Here is a 27,669-nt window from a genome sequence, read left to right as displayed (position 1 = left end):
TCACTAGTTCTCCTTCCCATTAAGGAAAATGAAGTGCATCAGCAATAAAATGGAGATATTTTTTCGGATGCATCCTCAGTAGTGAATTTGAATAAACATTTCTCCTCACTCTGAGGAGTTTCTCTGGAGAATAGCAAGCAGTCAGGAGACAGAGGTGAAGAGGGGTCAGAAATGGAGTGTGTATTAAGCGCATATGGTTATAGTGTGATGGGTGTGTGTATGTGTGTCTAAGTAGGTATAGTTATGGAGTGGCTGGTGTTTTTATACATGAGAAGTTGGAAGAAAGACTTGTGTTTTAGCCTGCAGGTGAGTTAAAACTACACTGCAAAAATAAATACTGAAGAGGAACACAAGTTAAAACAACTTATGACATGATTCATGTGACATCTTTGCAGTGTACTGATGCTGATCTCTCTCCCCATCTCTGTTTTCCTCTACATCTTTTAATTTAAATATTCACAACAGAAATCACCATGTGAGTCAAACGTGACTATTTATTTCAAATAGGTTTTGTGTTTTTAATTAAAGTGTGTGGTATGCTAGATAATTACCACATTACGGATGTCCACTATTGAAAGTTGGCAGTTGCACATTAAAGACCAAAGCTCATAATGATTGCCCAGAGTCACCATGGATGTTAGTATTGATTGTGGATTGAGCATTTGATGTTAACACTATGAGATATAACTTGACAATATGTGTCAGCTCAAAGTGCTGTTAGGGATGTCAATGATTAATTGGTCATTGATCAACACAGTTGGGTTCACTACATCAGTGTGCTGTGAGTAACTGACAGCACAGTGAAGCTGTTGCTTACCTGGATAATGTGTAGGAGGTTTGAGTCAGTATCTGTCACCTGCGGCTCTTCATCTCACCTGGTCATTGTGACTACTGCGTCTTGCAACCCTTCTTATTTATACAAGAATGGGTTGACCTTAAGTTCCCTACCTGTTTAGTCCCACTTAATTTATGTCATCAAGTAAAATTGATCAGTGGCATGGCCAATGATTATATAAGAATGTTCCTTTAATTTTATCTTTGCAAGTCTTATTGTTTTGTGTGAATAAAGATTTACTTCAATATGTTATTTGCAGTACTCTGATTGGGTATTTGAGGCTTTGCTGCCATTTGCATGATACAGTGTTTCTGAAGATGTGAGAGAGGAATTCAGAAATCCCAAACAAAGCTCCGACAGACAAGATGCTGCAACAGTTAGTCATTAGCTGTATTCATTATCTGCTTTTGTGGAAGTAAACTCTTCTCTGGTGAAATTCTCTTTTGTTTTTATGTAGACACACTGCTCATCGGTTCATACATTTTCACTGTCCTCTCTCTGCTCTTTGTCTTTTCATTTCTTTTTAATTCTTCTCTTTCTATCCCTATTACCTTTATGCTTCGTTCCATCTCTGTATTTCTTCATTCCCCCTCATTCTGTCTCGTCCTTCTATCGTTTTTTCTCTGTCTCTGTTTAATGCTATATCGCACTACTCTTCCTTTTCTCTCATAACATTCTCTCTCTCTCTCTCTCTCTCTCTGTCTCTGTCTCTCTCTCTCTCTCTCTCTGTCTCTCTCTCTCTCTGGTTGACAGAAGGCGTTCAAAGACACCAGTCAGTATGTGGTTGGGGAGCTGTCTGCACTGGAGAGCGAGCAGAGGCACATAGACGCCCGAGCAGCTCGCGTGGAGAAGAGGCTGCGCTATCTCATGGACACAGGTACCCCAAGCCCAATTACACTGGAAAAACTGTTTTGGCAAATTGAGCATACGCACGCACATACACACGCATGTGCACTCTGGGAGTTTGTATGTGTATGTGTATTTATGTGTGCGTTTGTGTGAGAGAGAACCTTTGAAGCCCCCCACCCCCTCCCTCCTCAGTTGAATGTTGCACGACGGAGCGCTGGGTGGATATGAAAGGAGGGGATGGGGGGATGAGGGAGGAGGAGGTGGAGAAGGGAGGGAAAGGGTGGGTGAGGAGGGAGAGAGAGGGGGAGTGTGTCTCGGGGATGGGAGAAGAAGGGAGACCTCTCTGGGCTGGGGTGATAAGGGAGCCCTTCATGGGGGAAACGATAACTGGGTGCGATAGCGGAGCCCCAGCCGAAGTCTCCGCTGCAGCCGTTTGCCAGCCGCGGCCCCAGCCAGCCAGCCTCCACACTATTGAACAGTGCGCTCAGCCATGCACGGCTACACACATACACACACACACACCCCTTCCCCTAGTACATATCTGGCCTTCATTGATATGCTGTATAAGGAAAGACGGGGGTGAGTTAAAGAGAGGAGAGAGGGAGAGGCAAAGAAATATAAAAAAAAAAAAAAAAAAAGCACGAGGCAACACAACATGAGCACTGACACAGTTCACAAATCCACGACAGACACACACAAATGCTTACACACCCGCGCATACAAAGTGCAATCTGGTTTGGCGTATGGAGCCAGATTCGGAAGGTTTTTATTTAAGATTTGGCCGGGGGTAAAGCCTTGTTAAGACATGAGACAGTGTGCCGAGCCAAAAGAGGGGCCTTGGCTCCGTTAAGTCCCTAACTGAAATTGGAGAATAGCATCCCATTTGTGATACTGAACCATCCCATTCCTCACCCAAGAATGCTGTTGAGAAAAAAAAAAAGCACAGTTCCAGGAAGTGTAAAATTTTTATATTTGTAAATGTTCTGAAAGTGTAGCTACAGTATTTTCCGTAGTAATTTAGTAACAGCTCTCATGCTTTTCTCTGATGTATCAGGACCCAACTTGGTGGATTTAACTCCCAAAATCCTAAAAAAGCAACAGGAAGGATAGAAGAGGGGGGTTTTAGAAAAGGAAACTGGGGCGGTGGGATTTGCGCTCACCTTTCCCATCCCATTTGGGTCCTGATATCGAGACTATCTCTCCTCTGTTTGTTGTGTTCGCTTTTCGCCTGCCTCCCTGCCTCTGTGCCCTCTTCCCCTGTCGGAGCGCATGCCATTGTGTCAATCTGAAGGGCTGTTTTCCTTCTTCTTCTTCACCCACTGATAAACCAGCCGCTAGCCAGCAAGACGCCAGGTTATTTACTCCCAAACACCTTCAGCCATAAAGATTTCTCTTTATATAGTTATATAAATATATATATATACCTGCGGTCCCCTCCTGAAAAATAGGATTCACTAGAAAAGGAAGAGGGTGACAACAGGGAAGGCGAGGACAAAATAATAAAAGGATATCACGAAGAGAAATTCACCTTGGTTGCTTTTCACCCCCTTATAACATCAGTGGGGAATGAAATCGAGAAAATGTGGTTTCCACACATCAACACACTGACTACTGGGTGATGCAGCGCAATATAAATGGGTGATGGGGTATGTGTTATATACTGTAAAACTGTATTTTTCAAGAGCCACATTTGGTCAGTGCTGATTCTACTTATCAACAGGAATGAAACATGTCCAGTTAGCCTATTAGGTCCCAGCATGTTTATGCAGGGAAGGCCATGCTTAACTATGAGGCAGCTGTCTTGTGTGGTCTGTGTATTCTGTCTGTATTTAAGACTCATTACAGAATGCAAACATGAATCCTTAAATTGGTGCTGAGTCCAGACTGGCATTGCGTTGCAGCAAGGGAAAAAAAGTTTCCACATGATATTGAGCACCTTTCTCACTTCCTGAAAGTGCATTTCTGTTTCCATATCTCATTTTGCAGCACTTATCCCAGAGACTCATCCAATAGGTTATGGATTGTGCCTTTGGGCCAAGGTCTGGAGGCATCAGAGCGAGATGTGCCAGTGACAGGTGGTAACTAAACTAACCTTTATCACCTCAGCAACTGAGGTCACCTTTCTATAGGCTGTCATAGATGATAGATATTTTTCTCTGGACCCAGAATGTCTGATTGAAGCTGTGGCTGATTGGCTGTAAGCAAAACGTCCGGTATTGATCCATCACATCTGACTGGTGCCTGTACTTTACTAGGGGACATAGTGAGAAATTACCTCCAGCTACCAGCAAATGTTGATATTTTTTTCCTGCCAACCACTTTTTTGAGGTCCTTTAATATCCCCAACATCGAACTAGATGTCCAAGTGACTGGTTGAAGTTTAGGACAGTTGTTACTTTTGTCAAATCTTGATCAGGTCTTTCCCTGGATGCCAGTAAAGGTTGTGAGACAGTCTCCCTGTCATGATGAATTGGCTGTAAAGCCAGATTTAAGAGCCAAACAGAGCCAGTCACCAATTTACCATAAAATCCTGCTCTTCAGAGTATTATTCATTGCAAGTTGTTGGCACCATAAGCGCACACAACATGGTCATTAGTTTGCATGTAGGACAAAACATTTTGTCTGCTACTAGTCCCAAATTATTCACCTGTGTAAACTGATAGCTGGTTTTGAAATCCACCACCAGATTTTATCGACTGCCTCCATTAGTCTCAGCCCATAGTAAACCAGGATGAAAATGCAAAAATGTTCCTGTTTTCTTAGTAATTCAATCCCCTTGTGCTTAAACACAAGTACAGCACAAACTCAAGTCCCTCTATCTTCCTGTTTGTCAGTACTCGTGCATTAAAACTACTAACTACTAATCACCTGTCACTCGAGACAGATGTGTCTCTACATGAAACCATGTTTTGTCCAATGAAAGCCGACTGAGTATGCAGTCTTCTCATTAATGACGCCTTTCTTCACACATAAGCACACAGTTCTACATCCATTAACACATTTAAGCAGCCCCACTGCATCTTTTTAGAAACACAAAGAACCTCTCACTCAATCTACCATCAACTTAATTTTAGCTTCTGTTATCTGAACTAAAGCACGTGTTTATGAAATACCAAATATCTACAAACTTGAAAGTTGAGCTTTTCAGAGCAGACCTTTCTTAGAAAGGCTTGGACAGAAATCTAATTCAACACCACTTTCCACTGTTTTAATTGAGCTGGAGTTCAGATGTGATCTCAACAAAAGATTAGATAATGAGGAACTCAGCTGATGAAGTGAAGAGAGAAAGTCATGGGTACTATACATGTTTTGACAGATCTCTTCTTAAAACAAAGTTTGTACTTTGAAGTTAGCCACCCTTCAGAATTCAGTGTACTCTTAAGAGTTGTGTAAATGTGCTTTATTGACTATTCCCATAATAACATTTTTATGTTTAGACAAATGTTTATTGAAGTTCATGCTTGTAGATTATACCCAGAACTATGTGAAGTTCATTCGAAGACGCACAGCAGACTTCTAAGCAGGGTGGATGTCACAGCAGTGTATATGATCATATGATTCAGGCCTCTTGAGGTAAGTTTGGGTGAGCTCAGTGTGTAGCGGTGCTGTGGTAGCGCACAGCGCTGCAGGACTGATGGGCAGATGTGAGCAGACAGACCGGCTGACCCATGACTGATTGTTCATCTCTCTGCTCCAGCAGCAGAAAGCCTGGGAAGATCCACTGTGCTCCGCTGGTCCTCAGTATTCCCTTCTTTGATATCACATGCTTTGTCATTCCCTCATCCTTTTCTTTTTTCCTCTATTCTTGAAGTAAAGAGTTTGTCATTCTGCTTATATATGCATGTGTAATGTTCGACACAAAGAATGTCTTTGATAATCTTATTTTTTATTTTCCTTTTTTAATTTCACTTTTTGTGCTTTGCATGTCAGCATTCTTTTATCTTTCTTTGTCTCTTTCTCTCACCCTTTTCTTTCTGAGCCATCTCTGCGTCTCTGCACCGCTTTTTATTTGCTCTGTTCCTTTTTATCCCTGTGAATCTTTATTTCTGTCTCCTTTCTCTCACCCCTGCTCTCCCTCCTTTTCCACACATCTCCCCCCACCCCCACACCCCCCCGGTTTGGGCACAATGCAGCTTTCTGTGGCATTTTCTATTACGCCGCAGCCCTCCCCAGATGAATCCCAAGTAATTGGGGTGGTTAATTTATTTACTCAGAGGCAGTTCACAGCACATTAAATAATAGAGATAATTGAACAAGAATTGTCAAGTGTCTTCTGATATCAGACACATTACAGGAGGGAGTGTGCATAAAACTCCATTTCTATGCCCCCATTGTTTATGGTAATTAAGTACACAGATTTATTCCTTGGTTGCCTTCCAAGCTTATGGCAAGCGCCATTGTTGTCTTCTATTAATATGTAATCAGTAAATAGTTTAATTTTCTAATCTGCGGTTGGAGAATTCACTTTCTAACAACTCTTAATTACTGCTGGGCTCTAATGAGTCTCGCCATGCCGACGCAGCCAGCCAATCAGAGGCCGGGCCCGGGCCGGGGGGGAATTTGAATTCCTGCGGCACCCCCCCTTGACTAATGAACTTGTTATTCTTGCACCACTGGGAGCACTGTCCTTCACACATGCAACATTAGGAGAACGTCCACCTCCTGCAACACACCTAGTATTTATGGGAGTTTATTGATAATATGAGAAGAATATTTGTGCATTTCAACAGAAGCTGTGTATTCATTACATATACATTATTCATGTTGACTCTAGTATTATTGTACGGCTATCTTTAAGGTAAAGTATAAAAGTTTTAAGTATAAAACAAAAACAGCTTGTACAGACTGAATAGTCTGAACTTTTGATGGCATCATTCATATGTCTTTTATTACCATGCTAATTTTCAGTGTTTATACCTTTCATGTAATGCTTCTGACCTTGGCATTGTTCGTTTTCTAAAGGAAATGTTACACAGAGAAATATATCAGACGCTCCTTATTGAAAATTCATCTTGAGGTATGAGGACGCATTCAAATGCATCATGTAGCCTTCGTAGAAAATCCCCTGGCCCCATCTCAGCCACCCCCTACCTGGCCCCTGCACCTATTTACACACACCTCCCATTTCAAATAGCTATATAACCTGCAACAATGGACGCAATTATCCAAATAATGGCACTTAGCCGCACTGCAAAGCTGCCTCGCACCTACTGCGCATTTGATAAGAGATAAACAAGCAGAGAGAGGAGAGAATGAGTTTTAGCTCTCCCAGATTAACATACGTTTAAAAATTGCACTCGACGCCGATAAGATTGACACAGGGTTTTTATGGCGCGCGCTCCTTTAATCTGCCTTTGTGTCTGCGAGTCGACGAGGAGACCTTACACATGCCGCCTATCCCGCTCAGTATCAGAGAAAGGGGCAGACCGGACTGCCAATGCATTCACATAGGAAGGGGCTGCTGGCTTTGACTTGGTGTGTGATTGTGTGGAGGATTGCAGAATGTGAATGTCAACCTGTGGCTCTGAATCCCTGTCATCCAAATTAAGGCCTGCAGGTACATTTTGAGTCATCTAATTGTATATTTTGCTTTATTTGCCATTAACAGAGATTAAGTGATTTAGGATCACTACTACTACACACACATGCTGCAGAAATTGGAAACTACAGATGATTGCTCATGAATTTCTCTCCTTCGTTTAAAGCTATGTTCCAGGCTGGTGATGTGTTCACTAGTTGTAGTCCTAACACTAATGGTGATGGGGTGCTGGCATCATAGTCAAAGTGTGTGTGTTACATTTCTATTTCCTTAGCACCAAGCGAGCCGGCCTCTCGCTCTTTTTTCCATGTCTCTCGTCCTAATCCAGCATTGTGGTAGCATCAGCTTATAGTTTGACTAAAGATTTAAGCTGAGCTACGTGAGTGGCATCGGGACACACACACACACACACACACTCAGATACGCATGCACATCAAGCCCTGCTTGTCTTGTTGCGGCAATACAAACAGCGTGTGCAGCTTTAAGTATATTATCAGGGCCAGTTCTTTCACAAACGTATTGCTGAAGAAGCTTAACATTAATTATTGTAACTTTGGGCAGATTACATCCGTGCCCGCCTTGTAAGTGCAGGCAGACTCATCTTGACCTCCTATACGAGAGCTTAAAGACACAAGAATGGCATTTTACCAACTTTAATGGGATAACCAGTCTAATCTTTCAGCACTGACAGAAGAGAAAGTGTTTAGACTATAATACTCTCCCAGTTCACAGACTGAAAGATGGAGGAAGAGAGGTTTTGGTGTTGGCTTTATTAGTATACGCTTTGTTTTTCAGGTGCTTTGTGTTGCATTTTGTTAGTGTAAAGAAATTGTTCTTCTGTGCACTTTTTGAAAATGAATCAAGTAACATTAAGCTTCAGTCACGGCTCTCCTCCTGAATCTTCCGATAAAGGTCGACTTGAAAATAAACCCAGGCTATGCTGTGGGCCAGTCCACTGTGTGAATTGTGATTGAAATTGTTGAACAGAGAGATTGCGACTATTGTTTATCCATAATCACAGACCCAGTTCGTAAGCTAAGCTCATGGCAACTGAGATAGACACAGCCAAGAGAAGATGCGTTTCTTTTTGAAGCCCTTGGTCATTTTCTTGTTGTTGTCGTCAGGGTTACGAAAAGAGCACTCACTCTCAATCGAATGGTTTTGTATCAGACTGCAGTGGAATGTGTTTGTGGTCATCTTGAATTCACTTCAGGAGCAAATGCACCGTTCTTCCCTATGGGGAAGAAAAGAAATCTAGGGATCACTCCTTTAAAACCCACTGCCTTTTTCGTGCCTTTGAGGGGACAAAACAAAGGATTTGAGCTTTTTGTTTTGTGTGAAAATGTGTGTGTATGTGTGTGACTCCAAGGTTCAACTGGGTCAGAACGCAGATTAACACCCCCCCCACACACACGCATATACACTCCCATTCCCGCTCATGCCCTTAATCTCCTCGGCCATTTGAATGTTTGAGCAGCAAAACAATTTAATTAGTCAACTTGCAAGGACTCTGCACAAGCGACCAATGCTGAGCTCCTGCCTCCCCTGCGCTTTCTATCTTCCTCCCAGCCTCCCCCACCACCCCCCAGTCCAGCACAGTGACACCACCCTCACTCCCAGATGTGCGCACCCCCCTATTCCTTTTCTCCAGCTCGGTGTCGCCCTTTCATACATTCTTTAACAGTGGGGATGAAAGGGGGATTTTTAGGAAGATTAGGGAACGGGATCCTCTAGGCATTGTCTGAGAATCTTCAGATAAAACGAGCTGGGTGGATGGAGTCAACGGGGGGGAGGGAGGGAGTTTGTCGGGACTGAGGCGAACCGGGTGTAGCTGCTCGCCGTGTCCCAGAAGACGTGGAAGTTAAATTTGTTTGTAACCTAGAACACGAATTACTGCGGGCTACTTCTCATTGTCCTTTATTTTTGCCGCATATCTTTCTATCTTTCACTTTCTGTCTCCCTGATGATTTTGTCGCTGCTTTTATTTTTCATCACTCGATATTTTTCCACGCTTCCTCTAAATCAGTTTAAGTTGTACTGACCGGGCCAGGCACTCCTCCTTCCCTCAGCCTGCCAGCGATAGGGCCGATTAACATTTTCAGCAGAGGGGTGAGTAAGTGGGGATGTGGAGGGGGGGGATTGTTGGAGAGAATTGGGAGGTGGACAATGGCCGCTTATGATAATCTGCTCTTTATTGGAGCATCCCGCCAGTGCTTTCATCAGCCGCCTCTCTGCCTGAGACCCCATGCAGCAGCCGGTCCAACAAACCGCGCTGCAAGCTGGCAAACACATCGTCACAGACATACGAACACAGAATACACACACACAAGTTACACTTTAACAAACACACTAAATATACCCCCCCATACACACACACACACACACACACAAAAGACTGCACACTCAGCTACACACACTTAAGCAGCATAGTGATGCACACAATCGAATAAAGCAGAGCTAAATTGTTTTATTTTTGTTTGTTTGTTTGTCTTGTTTTTTGCAGTAGCTGGAACGTCTTTCATATAAATTTATCTTTAGGGTTCCCTTGTTGGTTTGAAGTGAAGCTGTCACATTTTAATCCACCTGTTTTGCTCCACCTCTTCTTCTATACTGTTTGTTAATGTAAACTTTATCTTTACCATCTCTTAGGAAATTGACGGTTATAATTAAATGAAAAATCTGTTTATATAGCTCAGATTCACCAGGGATATTTATTTTTTGTTGGTTGTTTTTTTTATGCCATTGATTATAATTTAGTTAACAAAATGTGGCCCAACGACTTAATTGAATTTCAACCTTGCAGTCAATTAATCAAGGCTTTCTTATGGTAACGGATGTGGTGGCACTCAACAATGCAGGTTAATGACAGAGGTTTGGCCAGTAATTACACCATTCACTTGCTAACACAGCTGCTCGCCATGCTACCGTTGTCACCCCCCCCCATACACACTCCTCCCCATTTCCCATTGTAATGAGCACTCCAGGCTACAAATACCAACAGCTGTCTTTCCCAATACATTTCCATTTAAATATCTATTTAAACACAGCAATTTTGCATTTGTGTATTGACTCAAAGCTTGAGCCATGGCCAGTGGCAGTAATAGCCTGGTGTTGGTGTCAGCTGTAATGTAATGCTGTTGGGGGATTTATTTGACACATTTACAAACACATTAGGGACAATGTAAATGAGGTAGTGTGTTAAACAAACCAAACGTTCTTCTTTACCTACAAAGATTTGAGCAGTGCAGGAAGTTTTTTTTTTTTACCAAAATAATCGATGTAGTAAAGGGAGAATACTGAGCTGCAAACCTGTGAGAGGAAGCAGAGACACAGGGAGTAAAGATGAAGGATGCAATGATTGTGCAGCAGAGAGAGAGAGACTAGTGAATGGCAGCACAGAGATGTAAGAAGGATGACTAATGTTGTTAGCGGAGCCATTACTGGTCCACAGATTAATTCATCAAGCAAATTCATCGTTCACCTCCCCTCTGCCTCTTGTCACAAGGCGTGTAATATGACACCCCTCAAATTTGTTCTAACATCTACCCCAGGGGGGGTCGAGCTCTCCCCTCCTCACACACACAGGCACGCACGCACACACACACACACCCACACCCACACACTCCTGCTTCTCTTTGCTAATGGAGCAGGCGGAGCCACTTATGCTAAAAAGATTGCAGCTGTCTGTCAGCAGGTTTGAGGGGGGGTCCTCCACTGGGGGTTATCACTGCTCGCTCTCACGTAGTCACACTTTTTCATTCAGAAATTTCTCTACCTCCTCCTCTCTCCCTCTTTTACTAATAAATGTAACTGCCTTTATTAGTGTCCTGACCTGTGTGTGGGCCTGTGTTTAAAGATTAACAGGAGTGACTATTTTAAAAATTACATTTATAAAACCTCCATAACAAAGGTTGGCATTGCTTTGAGATTTTTTATTATACTAGTGCCGAAAAATTACCTGAGTGTCTGTACCAATCAGAAACAGGTTTATTGCCAAGTAGGTTTTCACGTCAGAGAAATTTACCTTGTTATGTTGGCGCATAATGGTCACAATAAACATATTAAGAGCAGGGAAAAAACAAGTACAGCTGAAGATAAGAATCAGATATATAAAATAAAAATTTGCCAGAAAACATGTTTATCAGTTTTAGAATAAAAAGTTGTACAGTGTTTAAAATGAAAAAGATGTGCAATGCAAAATTATGCATGGTCTGGTCTGACATAAGAAGTACAGGAACAATGCCAAAATAAAATCTAAAATTGTCTGCATTTTTTATTTAAATCATGAAATACCTTATCAAAGATTTTTAAAGATTATTTAAAGATTGTCAGTCGGGACTATCTGACTAGAGATTTGATGCCTTTTCTCTTTGCTTGGCAGTTTTCAGCCAGTTCTAGTCTTTACCAGAAAAAGTATTTGATGCAAAGCCCTTCAATGTCAGTGTATATTCCCCTAAAGGATATTAAATCTGACTCCTGGCCCGCATCAGAAACCCTGATACTGATGTTTGTGTTAAGCTATCCTAATTAGCACCATCAACAGGTACTAAGGTTTACACTAGCACTAAATCAACTCATGTTTCTCCGCCCCTGTAAGCTCCCCAAATGGTTCACACCTCAGTGTGTGTGTAAACACATTCTCAGGAAGCTAAACCACCTGGCTTAACCTTAGCTTAGCCCCACAGAGCCCCGGCTTATCTGCAAATTTCAACAGTGATTCCATAACACAGCTTTTAGCTGCATGTGGCAGAGAGGAAGGCCTCAGTGTTTAGCATGGTTTTATGGGTATGAGTTGATAGTAGAAACAAGTCTGGAAATATGTAAAGGCTAAATATTTAACCTTTTTGTTGCTGGACTCTAATGTGTTATCATAAACTGCCTCATTTATCTCTTACTAATACATCAATATGTGACTTTTTCTGTAATGTGCTGACATTGTTTACAGTATAGTATAACCAGGGCAGATGTTTTTATTTTTTAATTTTTTTGGTTGAACATCTGCATTATTCTCAGTTTAATTGCATGTGATTAGATTAAATTTAATGTTGATACCTTGTGATACATTATGTTTAATGTCTGGCCCTATTTCTGCTTGCGTTGATTGATGATTGTTTAAGTAGTTGTATACGTTTCATTGGACATATGATAGATAAAAATGATAAGCAACAAGTCACATTGTTGTTGTTTCGTGTCTATATGACCACACTCACTGTTGTGGTGTCGGAGTGTTTAAATCAACACAAACCAGGTTACAAATTTCAGCTCAGACTTTAAGAAGAATCCAGCTAGATGGCATTGTGGACCCCCTCTTCATGTGTCCCCTCCTAGCTGTACTGATTATGTGGAATAAAAAAAAACTCCCCCTAGCCCGGCCACACTCAAGCAGAGCAGTCAGAGGAGAAAACGAACCCAGGGCCTAACAAATACATGAAGGTTTGGTTTAACTAAATCCCACAGATAATGGCTACTGTGTCAAAGACTAAAGATAGCAGGAGGGGTGGTAGTGGTGGCGGCGGTGGATGGAGGGGGGGGATTACTCTGGCGTTTTGCATCAGTTGCTTTCTGCTGGGTGGCCCTGCTTGTCAAAAAAAAAAGAAGAAGAAGGGAAAGACGGAGGGAAAGAGAGAAGGAGAGAAAAGCATTTAACGCGGCACATTGAGAAGAAGAGGGCTCTTAATGCCATCAAAGCAAGGGGAGAAATCAGCCATTAATTTATTCTGGCCCTCACACACACACACACACACACACACACACACACACACACACACAGACACAAACCATGTACACCCCTTCTGTTGTTTCCTCCAATTGTTGATAATTTCAGTAACATCTGGTCCACGCCAGTCTTGGAAACCCACCAGGACCAAGGTTGACAGAATGTTACCACTGATCCCCTTCCCTCTGTGTGTGTGTGTCTGTGTGTCTTTGTGTGTGTGTGTGTATTAAATGATTTGTGTGTGGATTGAATTATAGCCCTGACGTGAGGAGAAATTTTTCACTCTTAGATTCACGAGGAGGGGCAGATGACTGGGCTATTCATTGGCTGATAAGAACTGATGGGGAGGTTAATAAGCTACACACCCAGGTCATCGCAGGCTTTTTACTGGGCTACAGAGGAGAATGGAGGACGATGATGATGATGATGAGAGGAGGTGTGTGTGTGTATGTGCAGCGGGCTGTAAGCCGGTGGAGTTGGAAGGACTGCATCTCTTCAGTATCTGTACTTTGACATACCTTTTAAAGGTCTCTCAAAGTTCTCTCTATCGCACTAAATTAGCTAAATTCTGACTTTAATGCTGCAGAGTGATTGTGTGTGCTTTGCAGAATAGTTCTTTTATCCATAAATGTCTTGAAAGCATCTTTGAAGCATCAATGTAAATCATTAACCAAACTGTACACATGTTGGAGCCGTTGCAGGGCAAACCTGTGCACACATATAAACATTCTCCAGCTGGATTCAGAAGCTCTAACTTTTGAAAAAACGGACCTTTTGTTGGCCTGGTGTCTATTGATAATACCCAACTGTGTGTATGACAGAAAGAAACCTTTCACATGTTACATATACTCTGGTAAATGTTCAGGAAAGACTACCTCAGTGTTACCTTATAAATACACTGGATGATGTACACAGTAATGTCTTCAGTTATGTAGGAATACTATAGTACAGTATTTTTAATTCTCAGTGTTTTATTTGGTGTCTTTCAATGATTAAAGTTATTTGACTATTTGATAGTTTGGAAAGGCAAAGCAAGGTCTTGGGTATTCATATTTTATTTTAATATTTTTAATATTTTACTGGATGTTAGTAATATCAAGGAAGGAATTTAAGGATATTTGACTGTCTCAGAGTAGCTCTCGGACTCTGCACAGTTATAGCATCATTATGAAGACATGTTTGTCCTCCTGCACTACAACCTCATTCAATTCCCCTCATTCTGCAGCATCCCAGTCATTAGCAGACATGCTTGATGCATGATATTACATTATGGTAAATTGTCCCGAGAAAATTTGTCTCAAAACTGAGGACATCTATGTATACATGCATGTTTACTGATTTGCTAATGTGAAGCACTTAAAATAAAGAAAACTCAATAAGATATAATTTAGAATAACAATGTAGAATAAGCTTCAGCTCAGAGTTACTGGCATCACAAATTTTTAAATCAGCTACTGGCAACCTCGTGTAAAGTCAAATGTTGAATTGGTCTAACAGCTTTCCAGTGACTGTAAAGTTGTTATGTACGATTCTGCACTTTAACAAAAGAGGCAAAAGTAAAGGGAAGTGTGAGTGTTTTCTCCCAGAAGAAGAACTCTTGTGTATAAATGAGGTGAAATTCAAAGCGAGGAGGAAATATATTTTAACAGTGTGTATTTGTATTAAGCAGCTTCACCTCTCCAGCACGCTTTAACACCTTTAACACCAAACGGGCGACTTTTTTTTCCCACAATTCCCTGTGTAACCTGAGGCTAGAGGCAAGCACCCCCACTGAGCAGAAGACAAAACACTCAAACAGAAAAACAGACTAATCTCTCTCTCTCTCTCTCTCTCTCTCTCTCTCTCTCTCTCTCGTAGCAGTGCTGCTGTTGGATGCCCAACTTAGTACAGGAAACATTCCCTTCACCACACCCTGTTAAGTACTTCAGGTCTCTGTCCTTACATCGAATGCCTGTTGAAGTTGTTGAAGAAGAGATGCAAATACTGCCCCATGTAATCACTTCATGTGAAATGTAGTTTAACATCCTGTTAGCACTCAGGCAACATAGCATCGTAGCATCTCCACAGATTCTTCTGTCATAAATGAGCAGCACACAAACATGTATCAACATGAATATTCAGTGTGTTTGTGTGATCATATGGCTGAGCTCAAACAAACAACAGCACTGCCAGGAACTGGCTGCCGCTCTCACAATGTTTAAGGTAAGCATTCCCTTAAAGACTGATCCCTGACATGTTAATGGCTGTGGTGATGCTGAGGACTAATGTGAATCCGCTTCAAATGAGTTTTAATAGGCAGAGCTGAAGATGTTTTCCCATGAGCATCACCACTGGTGTTTGAAGAATCTCTCCCACTTTGTGTTGTATCACTGGAGCTTAATAGAAAGCAGCCCCCAAAGGTCCAAGCAAAGGCTCTCATTCTGAAGAATAGAAAAGGGCACCAAGCAGGACCCTAGCATGGGGTCTCTCCTCTCTCTTCTCCCCCTCCGTACCTACTCTTGTCCCAGGGCTAATAGCGAGGCACTGGGCGCCTTTCCTGCTCCCTATCACCCACTCACCTTAATAATAAAAGAGAGCCCCCTGTGGAAAGGAGCTAGCATGAGCTGGTGAAGATCACGCTGTTAATAGGATGATGCCTTTTTGCCTTTTGTCATGAGATTATGAACGGGGATAGCCTCTCCTCGCCTCTCCTCTCTGCTCCTCCACTCTTCTTTACTCTTCCCACACACAGCTACAGGCGTCCTGGAGGGCCCCGTTGAGTTGGAGTGGAGACAGGCGTAACCGAGGCTTTGTTCCTCTGCTTGTATGGTAAAAGACTCGCTAATGAAATACCTTTTAGGGGGTATCGGCAGGTGAGCTCCCCAATCAGGCATTTCAGCAAAAACACACACAGGCGTACATACACTCACATATTCTCCGTCTCCTCTCATCTGCCCCCTCTTGCTATATTAATTACCTGAAGTGCTCTGGCCTCGCAAAAAGCTCTCAATTCTGCCGCTCTCCTTCTTCTCTTCATCCAACGCGACAGCCACAACGGCCTAAGCTAGCCTAAAGTGGGGGGTGCAACAGAAAAAAGGGAGAATGATAATAGTAGTAATGAACACGGGTGACAATAATGAGAAAGGTAATTGAGAAATGGTGTGTGGCAGGCCCCCTGATTTTCCTTTTCCAGCCCCAAGCTAAGTGGGGACAGGTTGGAAATCATCTTATTTAGAGCTCAGTTAAATGGTTCTAAGAGAGCAGGGATTTCTGACGCTAAAGCTAAAGCGAGCTGACAAGCATAGAGTGGTGATACAGCGGCCTAATGGGTTAGTGAGTGTTTAAAGTCGCTGTTGCCGTCTTAGTCTTTTTCTTTTAATTTCTTATTGATGTTGAGTGGCGTGGTCAAAGCAGCCTGCGCTGTACTGTTAGGATTATTGTTAAACACTTCAGTACGTCACAGCTGTTCTTTTCTTTTCCAGTCCGCTCACCTCGATTGTTTTCTGCTGTCTGTGTTTCTAAATGTATGGATGTGAGAAATCTCTCCCAGTGGGACTGTAACACGCATAAAAGACTTTGCCGTTTGATCATCGAGCGTGTCTATGTCTGTTTGTGGCTCAGTATGTATGTATTCTGCTTCCACGGCCATCCTACATGTATTTGTGTGTGTGTGCTTGTTGGACTCATGTTGTCTACCTTTCTTGTGTGTCTGTTTCCTCCTGGCCTTGTTGCCCGGGCTGTGATAGAGACAGGGCGGTCTGGGCTTTAACAGACAGAGCCTGCCTCCACCAGCCCATAGTCTGCCACTCTCTGATAATGTTTATTGATTTGTAGCAAAAACACAATTTGATGGAGTGGGGCGAGGGAGGGAGGGGAGGAGATGAGGGGGGTTAGTTGAGGAGGGGGAGGATTGTATTTGTGTGATTGTCGCAGCTCGGCTGGTTCTGCTAGACAAACAGAAAAATACTCCAGAAATGGCATTTGTTTTGTTCTAATCTGATCCCATTTCAGTCCCCTTTATTGAATCGTCAATTAAAGAATCAAGTATGTACGTTTAAGTCATGAACACACATTTAATTTAAATAGTTAAATTGAAAAGATGGAAAAAGTTTAAAGAGGAGAGGAGCTGAGGAGAGAGAGACAGAGCTGCATAAATGATTTCTCTTAGGCAAATACACTCTTCACCCCTCTGTACAAGCAACAGAAAGTGTGTGCATGTGTGTGTGTGTACAAAGTGAAGACTCCTAATATGAACATTTCATCTCCAGAGTGAGTCTATTATGTGTACTCTGTTTGCCCGAGCCCCCGCCTCTTCTTAACCTCTGAGGTGGAGGAATGAGAGGTGTCTGGAGGTCGGTCTACTGTTAGCTCTGAGGTCAAATGTGTTTGCCCAAGAGTGTGTGTGTGTGTGTGTGTGTGTGTGTGTGTGTGTGTGTGTGTGTGTGTGTGTGTGTGTGTGTGTGTGTGTGTGTGTGTGTGTGTGTGTGTGTGTGTGTGTGTGTGTGTGTGTGTGTGTGTTTCTGTATACATAGGAGAGTTGGCTGAGGAGAGCAAGGAGGCGTGTGTTTTTATGAGAGAGGAGGATGAGAGGAGGCAACATATTAGCAGGGAAAATCTATCGCCTGTGTTTAACATGGTCTCTGAACACCAATGTTCAAACAGTGACATGATAGGTGCTGCGTGTGTACACTCTCCTGCTCATTAAAAAAGGCTTTGGCAATCCCACTTACTGCTGTCCATAGCTCATCTCCCCTTGAAACACAGCTCATGATCAGGGCTGCACGAGAACAGCTAAAATTGCGACGGCGCCTTCCTTTGCAAGATATTACAAGCACCAATATACACTGAGGAAATGCTTTTAATGAACGTATCGGCAAATATTCATACAGAATATATCTGCAGGATGTTCGTTAACATTTTACTTCAACATCCGTCATAGCAAAAGTTAAAGTATGTCGTGAGCTCTCACAGCACTTTATGACACATTATGAGTTTGGTTTATTATTGAAAAGGCCTTGAAGCACAAGATGGGACATTTTTTTCCCCACAAGCAGGGCTCAGGGTGGTAGCCCCTCAGCCTCAGGTGTCCCTCGCTGAACCTCCACCCTCCACTCTGAACTTCCATAGGACTTCCTTGCAGCTTGAGAACATGTGTAGCACTTCCTTCACTGGAAAAACATTGCCAGTGAGCATTATCCAAGAAGCAGTTACGTTTTCTCCAAAACTCATTTGGCAAATTTATTTTTAGTTTAAATAAACATTATTTTTAGAAGAAAATGCTAAGAATCATGCTGTACCCACCAGCCACGGTTATAATTAAACATTTTCCTTTGCATGTTAGGTGCAGTAGATGCAGCTTTTTAACTTCGTAATGTTTATGTTGTATCATCATTACTGGCATTACACTAGCCATCAAGACAGTGGAGAAACAGACAGTTTGCACATACTGAGGCGCATCTGTGCTTTGATTTGACTGACTGATCAGTTTATAGTGGCCAGAATGGCCTCAGTTTTGCAACATGCACGGACCTAACAGGTTTGCATCCTACCAATGTGGCAGGAGAACCTTTTTTTTTTCTTTTTTTTTTATCTCAGGACAAATTTGTTTAACGCTGAACTCATGCTGATTTGCTGTCATCTTTGATTATGTACAATTATTACACATAATTAATTAAGCTGCTCTGCCCGATTCTTTTCCAGCATCCCCATACTGACTAAAAGCTGAACCTCCCCCATTAATTCACTTTGTAATCAGAAACAAATAATTATGCAGCCCCACTTATGATCATGGAAAAGACCCAATTCATCCCTCTGCCCCCAAAACTCTCAGTCACACTCCACTCCTGCTTCCCTCGCTCTCGCCCTACCTCCGCCTCTTTTGTACATTGTAAAGCAAGCAGTGGTTGACAAATGACACCAGTGGAAAAGGCAGTCATTGTGCCTCAGTGTGAGAGGAGGTTTTTTTCCTCTTCTCTTTTTTTCTTATTTCACTTTTCTCCTTTTTCTATCCGGGGGGAGGGAGGGAAAGAGGTGAGTGTGAATCGGTTAATGTGTTCCATTCACCAGACATTATACACAGGTTCAATAAAGCGGGAATCTGCTCTATACGCTGGGACCATTGTGCCATTGAGGGTGGCTAAAAAGGCTTCGAACAAGCCTCCCTGGAAAAAAAATAGCCCTCATCACCACTCCAGTAGGGAGCAGAATGAAACAGGAGAGAGCAGGAGAAATCACATGTGCCATGTAGAGAAGATGGGGGTTTTGAGGTGGAGGAGGTCGATTCTTACACATATCACAAGTGGTGTAATGTTGCTGAGCTGTGAATTAAAGCAGCTGTTGCCTCAACTGAACTTTAATACTGTGATTCTGCTCTGGACTCCTCCAGTGCAGGTGAAGCTGTCAAATCTGATGATTAGATGTACTTATAATTTGGATTGTCTGCCATAATCCAACATGGAGGAAACGCCACTACTGTAGGCTTTAGATTATATGGCCAAAGACGAATTTGCAAGCACCCTAACCTTTCTTTCTTACAAGCTACACTCTCAGCCTCTCTCTGTCTCCTTCCTAGCAAGACACTCTTCTACTCACATTAATTAAATCAAGTCTTCAGTAGGCTACTTAGGCACAATTCCCCCCCTCCGGTCCTCGCCGCAGACCTCTCTGATTAGGCCGGCCCCTGTCATGCATATTCACATCGCTGCAGTGACAGCCTTTTAACGAGCTCTTACCTAATCACAGGAAACAATGTTCATCCTGTTCTTTTTATTCCTTCTTTTCTCATTTCCTTTCAAGCGTCTTTGGCTTTCATCTTCCCTGATCCCCGCTGATATCAGACGGGCTCGACTGTCGGATGGAGGGAACGATGGGAGGCGCAAGTGCGGCTCGTCCCTAAATAAACCGCAATACAGAAAGTGACTTGGACGCAGAGGAGAAGTTCAGCTATATCTCCTCCCTTTCCCTCCTCCTCCTCTTTTCCCTCTTTCTCCTCCTCCTCCTCCTCCCTGCCTTTTTACATGTCCGATAGACAAATTGGATTAGCAGCTATTGGATTAAATGGCAAAATGGTGGGATAAGAAATGAGATGAACGTGCTGTGATCACAGCTTTGAATGTTTTTCTCTTTCTGTCTCATTCATTTTCCCCTCTTATCCAAGCTTCCAGAAAGAAGTTTCTTGAGTGAAGACTAATGTGGGATTCTTGCTTATCAGGTTGCCATATTTCATGATGCTTGAACAAATGCATGTGAAGTGGCCTGATGGTCTAGTGGTCAAAAGGCCGTAACCGGAAGCAGTACTTACGGTAGCCATAGGGGCCCTATGCTTAAAGCAATTAGTCAATTTATCCATTAGTTGAATGACAGAAAATGAAATGACAATTGTTAAATCAGTTAATCTTTTGAGTCATTTATTATGCAAAAATGCCCCTCAAATGAGAGGATTTTCTGCTCATCTCCGCTATAATTGTAAATGAAATATCTTTGGATTTTGGACTGCTGTCTGGACAAGATGTCGCCTTGGTCTTGTAGGAAATTGTAAGAAGCATTTTACACCACTTTCTGACATTACACCAATGAAAAGACAACCAAACCCTTCAAACTTTCAGTGTTCACATCAAACTGTGTCTATAAACTCGACAGATTCCCAGAAATTCCTCACATGCTCCTATGTGAAATACAAGAAATTAAATATATCAAATTATACAAATAAAACAATCTTTAAAACAGTCCATTTAAAATATGGTCAAATCAATGCATGCTTGCTCACTAAAACTACTCCTTGCATGTTTTTAGTGAGACCTAGCATAGCAGCATTACACACTTCATTAAAAACCAGCGCAGGCCAGCAGCAGCAGCAGTTTGACCACCTCGGGGTGGGTTTCATTATTCCTATCTACGCTGAATGGAACAGGGGCCAAGATAGCTATCTTAATCTTATTTGGCTATAGAGGCTCACTCTGTCTTTTCACCTCGTATTTCCCTCTTTTTTTATTTGTCTCTCTCTGTCTCTCTACAGATGCATGCAAACACACATTGACCCTTTCTAACCGTCCTTTTTTCACACCTGACGGATAACCGTCTCCCTCCACACACGGCAGTTCATGTCATTGTATCCCGGCTGTGTTTGTGTGAGTGAGACAGAGAGAGTGAAACAAGAGAAGAGGGAGACAGGCAATCAGATAGAGGGGTTGTCGGGATGTGTGTATCAGTTGTATCTCGGCTGTGTGTGTGTATGTGTGTTTGAGTTGATTGTATCTTGTGTGTTTCTCACCATCGCAGCCACATTGATAGCTGAGGTAACACCAAACGTGATATTAATGACGATAAAGTTTACTGTAGGAAGGGAAACCCTGTGTATCTCCATCAGACATATTTCACTAATCCTTTGATGTCCTGATCAAACATTGTCCCGATGCCAAACTTACTGCTTCAGTCTCAGTGGATTTTGGCCTTTTTTTGCTCTGCCCTGCTCTGTGTTGAGCGCTGAGAAATGGCGTGTAAGGCAAGCAGCAAGACCCAGAATGCAACCTGCCAAACCGCCAGATGCTTTGATCCAAGATGGCCCCCTGAGAGCCAGCATGGATCCACAGCTTCTCGGAGCCAAGGCTGGATTCACAGACACAGTGTCAGCGGTGCTTGCCAGGGATATTTACACCATTTGTCTTCATGCAACACAACGTTCACCAGTTTTTTCTCTGTTGTTGTCACTCTTAACATATGCCATTTGGTGGGCGCGCTCATTACAGTGCAGCCAGTGGATGCATTTTTTTTTAGAAAAAGGGCTGTCCCAATGAGAATCAAACCCCCAACCCTGCATTAGAGCCTTAGTTTTATGCACTGAGCAACTGAATACAGCTCCTCAGTAATTTTCCACATTTATAAAACAGACATTGCATATAACGAATTTTACTTAAACGATAAGTCGATCAATCGATTTGTTAAGACAGAAAACGGATGCAACAATTGAGTAATCGATTAAACAATTTATCAGATATTCTCTGGTTCCAGCTTCATAAATGTGAGGATTTTCTGTAATTGTCTGCTTGTAATTTTAATATTGGAAATTGAGATGCCCATTTTTCACTATATTCTCACGTTTTAGACTAAATAATTGACAAATAAGTGATTAATCAATCATAAAGGACAGAATAAACCATTGTTGCTGTCATTGAACGCAGCAGTCAGTCTCATCGTTAATACTACATAATTTACTCCTAAAAAGCACAATAAAATACAGGTTATAAAGTTCTCCACTATCTAATTAGCAGTTTCTCATCTTTACAGTTGTCCGCTGTAAAATCTGTCTCCTATTTAATTTTAATGGGTATTAAAGGCTTTTAAACATAAATGTTTGAGTCATTAAATGTGACTCGATTTATTCAGAAACCACACCTCTGTCTTTTTGAGTCAGGTAGTATCTGGAGGTCAGAGTTCAACCCTGGAGAGGTTGAGTATAGGGGGGAGGATGCTGAGCAGCTGTCGAGCATCCTGCGCCACTCGTCCTCCCTCATCCCTCCATCCCCTCCTTTCTTTCTCTGCTTTGAAATCGCTCACCTGCTTGCCCTTTCTCCCTCCTTCACTCCCTCCCTCCTCTAGTCATCCCATCTCCCTTCCACATTCACCATCTCCCCCTCATCTCACCCTTTCTCCTCCCCGCTACCCATACTTTCCTCCTTTTCTCCTCTGTCCTCTCCATTATCCTACCTCGCCTACCTTTCCTCTGACCTCCCTGCCTTTCTCTCTTTTCTCTCCTCCTTTCCTTTTCTCTCCCTCCCTCACCTCCCCTCCCTCCTTTCATAAAATGCGGCTGGTGGTTGGCTGGTAGCTGCTGGCTGGCTAGCGGTGGGGGATATAGCTTTATAATCCCTCCTCGTCTTCCAGCCCGCCTCGCCACAATGTCACAGGAGCTTAATATTTGCCATTATTATTTGCTTGTTTTATTTGACTTCGAGGCAGCACAATGACCTGTCAGCGCCGGCTTTATCCCCCCTCCGAGTGTCGTCCGTTTCAAAGTTGACTACAGTAATCCACGAGCCCCCGATTCCGCTAAATCCCGAAGCTTTCTTTCATTCGCTCGTTCTTTTTTTCTCTCTCTCTCGCTCCCCCCTCCCCGCTCCACCCTCCTAAATGAAATTACATACATCTGCTGGCTCAGAGTATCACAAATGTCCACACACTCACCGGTGTCCGCGCACACATCCACGCGCCTGCCTTTTGTCGTCAATGACGCTGCGGCCCAGCACTCCCTGAGCGGCGGTGTGTGTGTTTGACTGAAGACGACACGTTTCTCTTGGTTTTCTTCTATCCCGAGCAGCCGAATCAGTCATTTATGCACAGATTGTGATCTTATTCAGCACCAAACCTATTGTTTTTCAGTTAATATTGTGAAAGCGTTTGGCTGATATGCTTATTCAGAAAGTCTAAGAATAAAAGCAAAAGATAATGAGATTACAACACTACATCACTGATATTTGAATCTATCATAAAGGAGCCTAAAAGCCGCATTTTACAGACAATAAATGGAAGATTGTAGCATGTAGTCTACAAATATAAAACATCAAAACTTGGCTTACAGGATTTTTGTCACTGTACAGCGCACCAATGCCTTTCTTATTATTCAGAGGGCCCCCAATTAATAAATAAGTGGTATGAAATGTCTTCTTAGTGTTAATTCTGTTATGATGCCTGTCGTAGCTTCCCAGCTATTAAACCTCCCTCTTGAGAAAGAGAGAAAAAAACAGCGAGAGATAATAACATAAGCCCTGAGACGATCTTTCATCTCGCGTCCTCTGTTTTCATCCATTTCTTTTCTTCGCAGACGTACTAAGTGTCAGATTAATGCTGCTGTTGCTTCTTAAATGGCCTCCAGTGCCACAAAGCTTATATCCCAATTCTAGACATAAACAGTGCAAAGTGAAGTGACCACAGCGGTTTATTTACCCAGTGACAGAGAGAAAGAAAGAAACTCATTCATAAAACATAAAAAAACAGAACCAAAATGAACAATTTTAAAACAATCTACATGTCAGCTTAAACACACGTTTAACCTTAATAACCAAAACACTGGCCCGTGTCTACGTCTCATAACAAGTCGTCCATCTTTTTATTTATTTTAGTTTTGTATTAACCTGGAAAAACTCCTTCGTTACATTCAATCACATGTCAGGATTCTATAAAGTGTAGGAGAGCATTAATGAAACTGTTAACACATTTAAAGGCCCATGCCTGTCACTTTAACTACATACATTTGATGTAAATTCTCATAAAAAATTCAAGATTTTGTCTTAATGATACCAAACTCTCTTTTTTGTGTGTCAGCAGATCATAATTGAAAATAAAAGCAGAGTTTATCAGCCTTACTAATGTAAAGCAGCATTTAACACCACCACAAAACTTTAATCACTTAGATTTAGTTGTCGTAACTTGTTACAAAGCTGCTGTAAAATAACTCCTTACTAGCTGCCTTCAAATCTAGGAAGCTGCAATCTGAATTATTATTTTGAAATCCTCATGATCACTGATTTCAGTGCACCAAAGCAGCCAGAGGAATCCCAGTTGATGTCACACACACAGGTCCTCCCCCACTCTTTATTCCTGGTCAAACATGGCCGATGGAGGCTGCTCCTGTTGCTGTTCTAACACTTGAGGGTTTCCATTCAGTGTGCTTTGTCCGTATCAGTTGTGCGCATCCCATTGTACGCTGTAAGTAAGTTACAGCACAGAGCTTTAGCCCCAGGCATGGGCGAAGCTTACATTAGCCATGCATCTGAGCCTTGCTAGCTCTCCATGTGTTGAGCAGGTATTACACTAACGTCAGAGAGTACCGGAGACGTGTTTTTTTGAAGGCCCGCTGAGTGATTGGTGGGATATGTATTGCCCTACAGTGAGAGGCTCCACTCTGTAAAGGCGCTCAACGATAATCGCTGAGTTAATCCCACCCCAGTTGAAGCCGTATTGACGTTGTGAAGACATGGTATGAAGTATGTGAATGTTTACACAGGGAACATAAGCGAGTAGAGTATTTACACACACACACATAAATATCTGGTGGACACACTGACTCTGCAGTGGCAAAAAGACTTAACTGAGTCGTTTATCTGCATCATCTCCTTCATGTGTGCATGCTTGTATACGCTGTGTGCTTTAACGTAGTTATTTACAGACACAGACGATGGTAGAAAATAACCTTTTATCTATCAGACTCACTCGGCTGTGACTGATGTTGTTTTACTCTATTTTAGCTTTGTATTAAATGATCAGCATCTGCCTTTAAAGCTTTAAAAGGGGGCAAAGAAGCAACCGAGGAATAAACATTAACAGCTTGTGGTGTTCTTGAAACGTCGTACTATCATGTGTGTGACTGTGCTTGTTTTTCTCTGCGTGTGTTCGTGCATTTTCCAGGCAACAACAAGGAGGAGGAGGAGGCCATGATGCAGGAGTGGTTCATGTTGGTGAACAAGAAGAACGCCCTCATCAGAAGACAGAACCAGCTCTCTCTGCTGTATGTATCTTACTGTTTTACTGTCTGTTGATGTTTGCCTCATCTTTCTGTTTAACCAGTGGCCTCCACATGCACTGTCATTTCATCTTATGCAAATTAACAGAACATCCACTCGACCCTGTTTTCAAGGGCTATTTTTACAGGATTTTTGCAGTTTTATTTTAATGGCTAACTATTAAAAGCCTTTTTCTACTGGTAGAGTCAAGAAGACACCATTTGTTTGTTTTTCTATAGTTTTTGTGCACTGAGAAGCATTAAAACCTGGAAACATCGCTCTTCTGTTCAAGCACTAGATCAAACTCGTTGGAGCCACACGGGGTGGGAGTGTACTTTCCACTCCATTCACCCCCTCTGTCTATCCGCTCATTGATTTACATGTGGACGGGATATGAAATCAATAGAAATGTGACGATCATCACTCTATCGCTGGGCTCTTTGTATGTGGTCAGCTGCGACAGGTGGAGACGCACACATACATACACACTGGCTTTTTTCCTCGTTTGCGGCTGTTGGGATTTCAAAGTGTGCAAGTGGAGGAGAGATTGAAGTATTCATAATCACATTATATCGTGGGAAAGGGGAGGCTTTTAAGTGGCCAATTGACAGAAGGGCTGATTATTAGCCCTTTCTGTTCTCTCTTTGTGGAGGCGAAGAGAAAAGGCGCCTGTGAAGGACAAATTCTATTAGGGACCGAATAAGCTCATTTTTTAATATGGCTGAAAGAGGAAAGAATTCAATTTGTGCTGCATACACACACACACACCACATATACCCATCCATACACACATGCAGACCACACACACTCGTGGCATGTCCGTAGATACACATTAATTTCTTTGTCTTTTTCGTTTATCCTTCATGCCATTCTGTTTTTTAAATCATTTTCACCACCTTTCTTCTCTCTTTATATTCCCTTTTTCTTTCCTGTCTCACACACACACACACACACACACACACACACACACACACTCACACACATTCACCCAGGGCTGTGTCAGACGCAGTATGTGTATCAGTTATGTGCAGTAGATTAATGCGAAGCCAGAGAAGGTTCGGGCGAGTAGCTGAATCGATGTTTATTGCAGGTTTCTTTAAGTGCTTAATGATTTAGTCATTAACATATTGATGAACTTTGTTGTGTGTGTGTTTTTTTTTTCCTCTCTCTCTCTCTTTTTCTAACTTGCCACAGGGAGAAAGAGCACGATCTGGAGAGACGCTTCGAACTGCTGAACAGGGAGCTGAGAGCCATGCTGGCCATCGAGGGTAAGACACACACACAAATACACACTCAGGAGGTCTTGGCATTTAAAACAGTGTCTGCAGGTGTCAGCAGTAGAGATGTGTCTCCTCTGTCGTTTCCTAAGCAACAAAATCATACCTGCAGTATGTAAAATGTAGTTTAAATTTCAAAGTCTTCAGTTGGGTCATTAGATTCAGTTTGACAGCCACATAGTTCCACTTAAATTAGTTAAGAATTGATGCTTTTTTCTAATAATCCACTGTATTATTAGAAACTATTATACTGATCGGCATACTAATTAACTAATCAGTTCTCATTTTTTTAGAGTGGAACATCTGATAATGTTTTATCAGATGCCAAAATGGCTACTAGAAAAGACGAACAGCAACGGTTGAAGTTTATTTTCTAATTCCTGGTGACAAAGAGACGGTAAAGCTGCTGTCAGGGTTGTTTGACTTCGAGTAAAGTCATTCATCTTTCTCCACCTGTATTGTTTTCATGAGTCTTTATTGCGCTTTAGCTGTTGTCCAGCCTTCATCGAGAGCCTAAAGCAGGACGATTTGAATTCTGCGTCGGCTTCTTGATGAGGATTAAGATGCGAGCTTGCGAGGGATTTCACTCCCTGATACTTGATCAATGCTATCTGTTTCCTAGCTAGACCCCGACTAGCCGATGCCTGATTTGAAATCTAGCCGCAGCCACATTGAGAAGACGGTTTGCGAGGGTTAAAAAAAATGCAGTTATATTATTGAAAGCTTGTTAACTATACCGCAGACAGAAAAGCAGCCATTGTGTCGTATCAAAGTTGTCAGGGGGCCAGGGAAGTTTAATCCCCTTCGACTGCGTCCTCTTTGGCAAAATGAACCTTTTGCCAATCAATGCTAATTGATTTTGCCATTCGACATTGACCACCGCCACCCCCTTCCCCAACCCCCCCTTTTCTCCTCCCAGCCTTCGGACACCCATTGTAATTTCACCGGGCACCTGATAAGGTACCTGGTCCATAATAAAT

The 27,669-nt window shown here is 42.4% G+C and overlaps 1 protein-coding gene across 4 annotated transcripts in view; it reads left to right on the top strand.

The window, feature by feature from the left end:
* Positions 1-27,669, top strand: part of ehbp1 (EH domain binding protein 1) — a 147,346-nt gene that overhangs the window by 111,152 nt on the left and 8,525 nt on the right. For 3 of the 4 annotated variants that reach the window (XM_041947114.1, XM_041947112.1, XM_041947111.1), the window contains 3 exons: positions 1,589-1,712; positions 25,318-25,417; positions 26,607-26,680. In XM_041947114.1, the coding sequence (XP_041803048.1) occupies positions 1,589-1,712; positions 25,318-25,417; positions 26,607-26,680 (298 nt within the window). The remainder of the gene's footprint in view (positions 1-1,588; positions 1,713-25,317; positions 25,418-26,606; positions 26,681-27,669) is intronic. The other variant, XM_041947113.1, reaches the window with a different exon arrangement.

Source organism: Chelmon rostratus, chromosome 11, assembly GCF_017976325.1.
Source record: "Chelmon rostratus isolate fCheRos1 chromosome 11, fCheRos1.pri, whole genome shotgun sequence".
Lineage (NCBI taxonomy): Eukaryota > Metazoa > Chordata > Actinopteri > Chaetodontiformes > Chaetodontidae > Chelmon > Chelmon rostratus.
Note: the sequence above shows the minus strand (reverse complement) of the source record. Positions and strands in the feature narration are given on the sequence as shown.